The sequence below is a fragment of the Phoenix dactylifera genome, chromosome 14 (assembly GCF_009389715.1).
Source record: "Phoenix dactylifera cultivar Barhee BC4 chromosome 14, palm_55x_up_171113_PBpolish2nd_filt_p, whole genome shotgun sequence".
Classification (NCBI taxonomy): Eukaryota; Viridiplantae; Streptophyta; class Magnoliopsida; order Arecales; family Arecaceae; genus Phoenix; species Phoenix dactylifera.
Genome location: NC_052405.1, coordinates 1,852,464 through 1,862,259, shown reverse-complemented (window position 1 = coordinate 1,862,259; position 9,796 = coordinate 1,852,464). Strand labels below are relative to the sequence as shown.

The 9,796-nt window shown below is 39.1% G+C and overlaps 1 protein-coding gene across 1 annotated transcript; it reads left to right on the top strand.

Moving 5' to 3' along the window:
* The first annotated feature begins 338 nt into the window (after nucleotides 1-338).
* Nucleotides 339-7,607, top strand: LOC103714291 (transcription factor LHW-like). The gene is made up of 11 exons (XM_008801489.4): nucleotides 339-732; nucleotides 1,526-1,729; nucleotides 1,901-1,982; nucleotides 2,639-2,680; nucleotides 2,805-2,864; nucleotides 3,352-3,528; nucleotides 3,626-5,269; nucleotides 5,397-5,498; nucleotides 6,526-6,666; nucleotides 6,779-6,904; nucleotides 7,052-7,607. The coding sequence occupies exons 1-11, from the start codon at nucleotides 635-637 to the stop codon at nucleotides 7,217-7,219; spliced, it is 2,844 nt and encodes a 947-aa protein (XP_008799711.1). The 5' UTR covers nucleotides 339-634; the 3' UTR covers nucleotides 7,220-7,607.
* Nucleotides 7,608-9,796: the final 2,189 nt, after the last annotated feature.

The following is a 9,796-nucleotide window of genomic DNA, read 5'->3' as shown; positions in this document are numbered from 1 at the left end:
CAAGATTTTTCTTGCAACGTGATCTGTAAAAGGATCCGCTGCTAGACAGGCCTATCACGGGTCTCTGATTTCATCCGACGGTCCGGATCGCTTGTCAGAGAGGAGCAACGTAGCCCGATGCGCCCGCGGAGCAGCGGAGTGGGGTCGCTCTCTCTAAAACTTCTCTCTCTCTACAAAGCTTTTTTTTTTAAAAAAAAAGAAACTATTTTTGCTCCTCGGTTTCCGGTTTTGCCCCCAATGGAGGGAATGATGGCTGTCTGAGGGACCTGGAGCCGTGGCCCTTTAATAACGGGCGTTTCCAGAAAGGGGCTCCCGTTCTCGTCAATTTTCCTCGCTCTCTCTCGGTTTGGCTCGTCCATGGGTGGCCGGAGGCCGGAGGCGGCGGCGACGGAGGCGGAGGCCGGGAGGGCGGAGCGGGGGATGAAGAGGGGCGGCGAGGTCAGGACGAAGCAGGCTGGACGGGGCTCCTGCCGCGGCAGCTAGACCAGAATAGATCGCCGGACTCCGGCGGCCCCGACGTCTCCCTTTTTTCTCTCCTTCCTTTCTCTCCCTAGCGCTATCTTTGCTCGCTTCGATTTCGGTGCCAAGTCAGGGTTTTGCCGAGTGTTCTTGTGCACTGGTTCTTCGCGGAACGATGGGGCTGGTGCTTAGAGAAGCGCTGAAGCGCCTCTGCATCGAGATCGGGTGGTCTTACGCGGTCTTCTGGAGGGCGATCGGCGCCCGGAACCCAACGTAAGCTCAAAGTCTTCCCTTTTTTCCCCCTATCTTGTTTCCTTCAGGTTTTCTTGATTTATGCGAATTTTTTTGGGAGGATTGTTTTTCTCCTCTCACTCTCTTGGGAGGGGTTAGGGTTTTGTGTGGGGTGGGAGGTGGGGATGGGAGATCTAGGTGTTGACTAGCTTTGATGAACTAAGGATTCGATTCCCAAAGAATCCATCTTTCTATATTTTTTTTTTCTGAGTTAATAAATGGAGAGTAGTTATTACGCTTCCTGGTCAAGTAGTTCACTATAATGTCTGCTTTTTTTCGGTAAACTTGTTAAAAAAGGCATGTTTTGTATGCCTTTATTCTCTGTTTCCTTAATTTACTTTGCCTTTGTCTTTTATTTTTTTTGGGAAGTAGATTTGGGACTTATTAGATCCTTATAGTAATACTATGTTCTCTAGATCTCTAGATTAAAAGAGGAAAAATGTGATTTTGAGTCGAAATTTGACCTGTATTGAGTCATTAAAGCCAGTAATAAAGTGGAGAGTTATTATGTTTTTACCTTGATGTAGAAATTTTATATCCTGGTTGAATTTACTGTGGTCTTTATTCTTTTGCTCCCCTCCCCCAAAATAAGAGAGAGAGAGAGAGAGAGAGAGAGAGAGAGAGAGAGAGAGAGAGAGAGAGAGAGAGGAACAAGGTGTTCTTGAGGAAGCTTCTGAGTCTCGTTTACGTCTGCTTGTTGTCATGTTCAACCTTAGAATGAGATTTGTGATTATTTGACAGTGAATGTTTGGGGGTCTGGTTTAAAATTTGGCAGGCATCTGGTCTGGGAGGATGGCTATTGTGAACAGACGCTGGGCGTTTCAGGGTTTGAAGCTACGGATTTACTACTCAAGGAGCAGGGGTTGATCAGCAATCCTAGCAATGATCACACTGCTGAGCTCAGGGGATTAGCAGATGACAGAGTGAGCGTGCTGGTTAACAAGATCATGGCATCGCAGGTCCATCTTGTAGGAGATGGGTGTGTAGATTGGTCTTCTGTCATCTATTTTTGGAATTTCTTTACACTTCTTCCCCAACTACCGATTTTCTATTTTACTGTTTCATAGATTGACTCCCTATCTCTCTCTGTGTGTGTGTGAGTGATATAAAGTTTCTAGTTGAGGTCACTTAATGGATTGTCATATTTCAGGATAATTGGGCAAGCTGCTTTGACGGGAAATCATCAATGGATTGTCCGAGATAACCTTAAAGATTGTGGATCCACAACTGAGGTATAGATTTTGATAATTTGATTCTTCAAAGTTCTAAATGAAAATTCATATTGCTAAGAAGATTTTCTGATGTTGATAGTGATTGATTTGAAGAATTTATCTAACCATGTCTGGTAGACAGACCTTGGTATAGGTGGACATAATGGTCTTTTGGATGGCAATTCATCAATGATTATTGAACATTATCATCTCGTGTAATTTTGCTTAGAAAAAAATCATCTAGTGTAAAGGACATAGATCACAAGTATCTGAATTTTGAATGGACATTACAAAAAGTGGTATGCATTATCATTTATTCATGATGAACAATCTAAAATGTTTAACAAGCATACTGCATACTACATGTGCATGTGCATATTTTACAATAGAACTACCTGACTTTATTTTCCTTACCTGTTGAAATTTTTATTATGTAGTCTTGCATGCTTGTAAATTAAGCATCATATATCCTGTTAGTTTGATTGTAAGAATTCGGTTGGAAGTTCCATTAGAACCTGCATTTACCTGCATTTTTCTATGTGATTATAACTATAACAAGCATTATCCGATCAGTTTTGAATTATAATATTAGCTTACTTTCTTGGCATTCTAAATAAGTGGTGCTACAATTTCTAGATTTTGGCAAGAATTTTTATATGGCACTTTTTTCCTGATAGGGTTTGGCCGAGATTAACTGCCAATTCTTGGCAGACATTCAGGTCTGGAAGTTTGCCCTCATCTTTTGAATTTATTTTCAAGTTCATTTTTTCTCATTTTACATTGATAATAGTCTTCCCTTGTTCTCACACGCCAAATCTCTATATTGTTATTTGTGTTTTACAGACAATTGCAATTATTCCTGTGTTTCCACATGGCGTCGTACAACTTGGTTCTACCCAAATGGTATGCCTACCTGTTTAATTTTCATTATTGAAATTAATACTTGTTGCTGCATATCTAAATCGAAGAGAAGCCTATTTCATATTCTGGAGATAGCTGTACATATCCCACTTCCAAATAGTTTGAGAATAAATTGTGGAAAGGGCATGCGTGTAAATGTAGATCGGAACGTATCTATTGCGTCACTTAACTAATTCTAAGGAGTGGTTGCATTTGAATAATATATAATATATCAGAACAGATTTAACAATAATTGTGCCTAAGAATTTGATGTACAAGATGGCATTCACATTGCATAATCAAATCTTTTCTACAATTAACATGATATGGCAGTGTTGACACCTAGACCACATGTTACACCTTTATTTTTTTTATTTTCTTTCTTGCTTTCTTTTTGTAAAGGCATGTTTAAGTATTTAAAATGCATCTTATAATGGAAGCAGCTGTATGTCTTGGAACTTATGTGTTAATTTTTCTCCCCTTTCAACAGGTCATAGAAAATATTGGGTTTATAAATCATGTGAAGAGTTTATTTGCCCAGCTAGGCCATGTGCCTAGAGCTCTTTTTTCTGATATCACTCAAAAAACTTCAAGCCTGGGGAGTCAATTACGTTCTTCACCTGGCATGAAAATCTCTGATCGCCAATCTATAGATGTTTGCACTAAGGTACTTTCCTATATTTGCTACTGGACTCACTTGCCATCTCTTCAAATCTTCAAATTCAAGATCTGTTACTCAGCCTTCTTGTGCTATATTGTCACAGCCAAGCAAGAATGTTCCACCTATGGCTTCAAAAGTGACGTCAACTAAACAGACCATCACAAACAAAGCAATGCTGCTCACTGGCCAGTTTCAACCAAATATATATCCAGGAGTTAAATCTGTTCTTCATCCTAATAGCCAACCGGAAAGTACAGCTGCAGGAGCTCAGATTATATTCTCCAAGCCAGATGGGGGTTTTGTTGGGCAGCTGCCAAGTGTTTCAGGTGTGGAAGGCCAAAATCATCCTTTAGTCATGACCCCAGGTGCATCTTGTAGTGGCTTAACATTTCTTGAAGAGCAGCTGCTGTTAACGTCAACTATGCAATCTGCTAACAATACAAAATCTGCATTAGATAGTAATAGAATAAATCAGTTAAAATCCCACAAGTGCAATCTACCTAGTTCTTTAGAAGATCCTGATATTGCTTGCTTGTTTGGAACAAGTGGGTCATTGAAAAATGCAAATGATCTTGAAAACTTTGGTTCACTTCCAGATGGCACAAACAAAAGCATCAGAGTTTCACGTTCCAGTTCATCTGTTTCTTGGGTGACTCGAGTGTCAAACCAAAGAAATCAGTCAAATGGCAATCATGTGATTTCAGGAAATTCCCAGCAGAACCAGCTGTCTGCCATGAATGATTCTCAAAATGTATCAACAACAGAAAAGCAGAAAGTGGAAAACAATTTATTTCAAGCTTCTCATGTCCCACCCTCGGCATCTGATGCTCATGGTTCGTGCCATAATTTGCTCGTTGGATCTCTTCCAGCGCACAGGTTGAGCAATTCAAATCATCTGCAGGATGATCAGAGATCTTGTAATATTGCTTGTGAAGCAAATGTTAGTTGTGCTGTACATGGGCAGAATTTGAAAAAAATTGAGGCATCTGAGCTTCTACATATGTTAAATGAGAAAGCTTCTTTCTTACCTATGGAGCCTAAATCAGGAAATGATCTGTTTGATATGTTGGGTCTTGATCATAAAACAGATTATGCATGTGGCAGTTTTGATGATGTGTTATTACAGAGGGATGATCTAGATGCTTGCACATTGGGTGCTGGTATTTCTAGTCTCTCTACTCAGTTGGATGTTTGCCCTACCTTCGATTCACTGAAAGAAGAGATTTCCTGTAGTGGGTTTTTTTCTGTAGCTGGCTCGGACCAACTATTGGATGCTGTAGTTGCAAAGATCAACTCTGGTGCCAAACAGAGATCAGATGACAGTATGTCTTGTAAAACTTCAATAACAAATATCCATAGTTCTCATCATGGTAATTCTCCGAACCATGGCCATGTTGATTTGTCAGAGCAGGCGCAAGGCGAGATTTTTGGTCTTTCCCCTATTCTTGTGAAACCAGAGAGAGCTGGTTCAAGTTACATGAAGCCTTCATGTAATATAGACGAAAGTGAAGAGTGCTCCCAGAGAGCTGGGTTTCATAAATCTCAAATCCATCTTTGGGTTGAAAGTGGCCAGAACATGAAGTCTGATAGTATGTCTGCTTCAAATGGTAAAAGAATTGATGAAATAGGTAAACTGAATAGGAAGAGAGCCAGACCTGGAGAGAGCCCCAGACCAAGGCCGAAAGATCGCCAGATGATTCAAGACCGTATTAAGGAACTTCGAGAAATTGTACCTAATGGGGCAAAGGTGATCTTGCCAATGCTTGGAGCCTTGATCTTTTTATCATATTTTTCTTGCATTCTAGTCCATTTCATAGTGCGACATATAAGAATATTGCTAATCTTGTTTTCATATTGTTAATTTGTGGAAGCAGTGTAGTATTGATGCTTTATTGGAGAAGACCATTAAGCACATGCTTTTCTTGCAAAGTGTGACAAAGCATGTGGACAAGCTCAAGGAAACCGGGGAGCCTAAGGTATGATGTACTTTGCAGTTGTTGGTTCTAGTTACGTGTTCTAGCTTGAACTTGATAATAGCAAGGTTCATAGTCTGGTGCTACTGCACCTTACCCTACTAGCATCGAATCGATACTCAGTACATGGGACATATTTAGTGTTGGTATTGTCATATTGACCCCTGTACTAAGCAATACCAATACTCTACTAATATGGTACCGGTATGGGATTGCAAACCTTGGTAAATAGCTGACTCTGGTGCATTTTCTTCTATTTTCCTTTTTTCCCAGAGAGACCTGTATTGTAATTACCTGAGTCCAATACTCTGGTGCACTGCCCAAGAGTCAAATTCAAAATCTCTGGGTATGATTATTGATTACTGGGGTGAGCCCTAGTTCAAAACCCTGCTACAGAATCAAGCCTTTTATGAGCTAGCATGCTCTCAGTTTGGGCAATAAAAAAAAATATCTGTAAGCTAATCATCGTGAAACTCTTTAGATGAGATACTATATGGGCGAAAATTTGACAGTACAATTCTTTGGTCAATAGCATATAAGCTAGAGTTAACTTGTGATCTAAATGATTGGATACCATGATGACACAACTTGCATTTATTGCAGGTAATTTGGAAACCACAATATTACTGTTTAATATGCCAAATATTCTCTCTAATGACATTTGAAACCTTGATCTTGGGCAGCCTGGTCACCTGCTTGCACACATGCTGCGCCATCCCAAGAAAAAAAAAGAGGAAGATTGAGGACTTATTTTAATTAAAAAATTATAAAAAAATGATAAATAGGTGTTGTGCCAATCCATGCTCGGTGCTGCTACTGGATTGGTGTGGTATGTGCCATCAGCAGGGACTGGCATGTGTGGCACTTGAAACCATGTGCAACACCAGATGTTTTAGGGCACTTGAATTTGGTCTGTTTTTTGCAATAGAGGTGTTTCAGGGCTTGGTTTTGATTTATGAAACTTTGCCAACTTCTTAATAGTATAGTTGAATCACTCAAATAGAAATATTGACTTCGTATACACATACAGATCATCAGTAAGGAGGGTGGTCTGCTGTTGAAAGACAACTTTGATGGTGGGGCAACATGGGCATTTGAAGTTGGTACTCAGTCCATGATCTGTCCAATTGTAGTTGAAGATCTAAAGCCACCTCGTCAACTGCTGGTGGAGGTAAATTTCTTCAGTTGCTGCAACTCAGTTTGCTTTATACATCGTATTGCCATCGCCTTCAGAGTATCACTTGCCAGGAAAGAGGATCGGATATTTATAATGTTCTCTGCAGATGCTTTGTGAGGAGCGTGGTTTCTTTCTGGAGATTGCTGACTTCATTAGAGGACTAGGATTGACCATCTTAAAGGGGGTGATGGAAGCTCGTAAGAATAAAGTTTGGGCACGATTTGCAGTAGAGGTACAGCCATTTGTGATCTTGAGAGTTGTATATTTTGCATAGTATTGCATTCACTCAAGCACCTGAACTTATCCTTTGGGCCCATGTCCTTTAGCTTGTAATGCTGAAACTCCAACTGTGAAGTAATTCTGTCCACTTTGTATACAGGCAAACAGGGATGTAACGAGGATAGAAATATTCCTATCACTTGTGCGTTTGTTGGGACCCAACGCCGGAAGCAGTATAGCCCCACAAAATGCTGACAATGTCATGTCGCGTGGCATGCCGCACCAACCTACTATTCCTGCAACAGGGTTGTCGGATCGCCTTCAATAAGCAACGCAAACCTTTAGAGACGATGCTAAGAGTGGGGTTGGCTTCTCCTGCCATGACTAGCATTTGAATGTCCGTAAGGGTCTTTTTAGCACCGGATTAGTTGTTTTATCGAGGGGCTAGCTTCTGGGAACTTCTTCAAATCTTACAAGCTGTACATTTGGTAATGCTAATTGTTGATCTTGCTTAGGATTTCTATGTAAGCGTATTTGTCTTTCATCTGGGGTGAGGTTGTAGGTTTTGTTGTAATTTCTTTGGAGGAGAAGCTCCACCAGGTGACCAGGCTAAAGATGTAAAAAAATTGTAGGCATGAGAATTAGTGTGTTGTGTGCTAGTGCTTTTAACATCAGTTCTCTATATTTTTCAGTGAAAAAAAAAGCTTTCAACATCAGTTTGGTTCTTTTAATTCCTCTAAACTTTAGCCTGCTTAAGTCCATGGTTCCGGTTCATTATGTGAATGTCCAAACATGCTCTTCATCCAAACCAAAAGCTCAGCCTAAGAATGGTCTGTTCCATGGTGTTTGTTAAAATGTTTGCAGAAGAAGAAAAGAATAAAGAAAAAAAAAGAGAAGTAATTTTTTTATATCATATTCGGTACATTTTAAAAGCTATATATATTTATATATTTATATAAAAATAATATAGGCGAGTATAGAATCATGAAAACTATTAATAATAAAAAATATTACTTATGTAATTTTTAAAATTATTTTTAATAAAAATAATATATATTAATATAGAATTATATTAAAAAAATATTATGAGTGATATAAATTATTATTTAAATTCTAAAATTATGCTAGTGGTATTAATGTTGAATTAGACATCAAAATTTCAAGGCTTAAGACCCTTTTTTTTTTCGTTATATTGTCACCTAAGATTTTATTGTCGGTACCAACTCATCTCCTTAGCAGTTTTGGTAGCCCGATGCAACCTGACGCTGAAATGTGGGGCGACCTGAATTACTTCGAAGAAACTTGACGTTATGTTCACTGATACGATGCTTATTGAAAAGAAATCTAATCCTTAACATTTCAACTTATGAAATAATGAAAGTCACTATCGCATTTTTCTTACTTTCAAATCCCTAAAATATAATAATATGTAATCAACGTGTCGCTGAGTATCAAGCTTAATCCTATCAGATTATGTGACCACATCAATTGAAAACGATGCTCTACCTCATGAGCATCACATATTGTTAATATCATCACGAGGTCAAACCATTCATGGAAGTTGTGTTTTATTAGTCTGTAGAATTAAAAACATCTACTAATACTTAGAGAGAAAAAGAAAAAAAAGCTCTTTTTAGTTATTAGTGATCAAGTGGATCCGAGGGCGGCACATTGCGACAGACAGAAAGCTTTTGCTCCATGACATCTGGAGGATCGCGGGGGTTGTGGCTCTTTCCCGGCCACATATGTTTATAGAGAGGCAAATAGTATAGTTGACTAGTTGGCATGTTTCTTACTTTCTTCGCCAGCTTTTTTTTTTTTTTTTTTGATTTTGTTGGCTGTACTCATGCGTATTCCGTAAGGTGCCCACAGAGGGACTGAGGGGGGGGGGGGGGGGGAGGGGAGGGGAGAGAGAGAGAGAGAGGGGTTAGAGATACAACTAATGTTGAGAGAGGTTAGAGATACAACTAATGTTGGGTGGTTGCTAATGTGATTTAATGAGAGCCGAAGCCCCGGATTTTTTTTCAGGCGCACACCCAATTTGACAAGATGTAGTCAGACCTTGATGCTGTTATTATCTATATTCCGTAATGTTTCTTTTTTCTCTTTTTGGAAAAACGTACACTATAACATCATTAGGCATGGAAAAAAAGGCGCATCAAAGGCGTACACTATAGCTTGAGATTTGACTCATCACTAGCTCCAACGGTTACCTGAGACCAAGTACTTTGGATGCGCCTCTCAAAGGTTTAAACACAAATTTTTATCGCAAGTGCTGTTTGCTAGCCAAGTTACTTCTTGAATATGTGATCCACATGGTAGTTTTTGCAACCATGAAATTTTTGTCAGCAGCCAGCCTCGTTGGCCCCTAATTTCTAATAGGGATAGAGGGAGGATCTAATTCTAGCCCTGCCTTAAAGATGTGTTAACTTGCTCTTCAATTTGCATTCTTCTTAAGATGCATCGTACTATTTCTTGTTTGTAGTAATAGATTTTTGATAGTTTTGTCAATCAAAAACATAATTTTTTAATGGCTAAAAATAATATATATCATGCTTGCAAGTTAGCTTGTTGGCATTTCTATGCTAAAAGCACCCATCAACCTCTGCTATTATAAAGATTGATGGTTTCATCTATGTTGATCATCATGTCATTTTTGTGCTTTGCATGCCATTTGAGGAATGCTATTGTCTATTCCTCAAATGATTAACAAATATATGTGATTTTTGTTAGTCATCAATCATCATAGAATAACAAGAGATAGAGGTGGAGTATATGCTATAACTTTGATACTAACATATGCCATATGTAGGTCTTTTTTCATTGACTTGTAACAATCCAAGACCTCACCCAAAAATATTAGTCGGTAGGTGTCATTAGGGTTTTCAGTCTTATATAACTACTC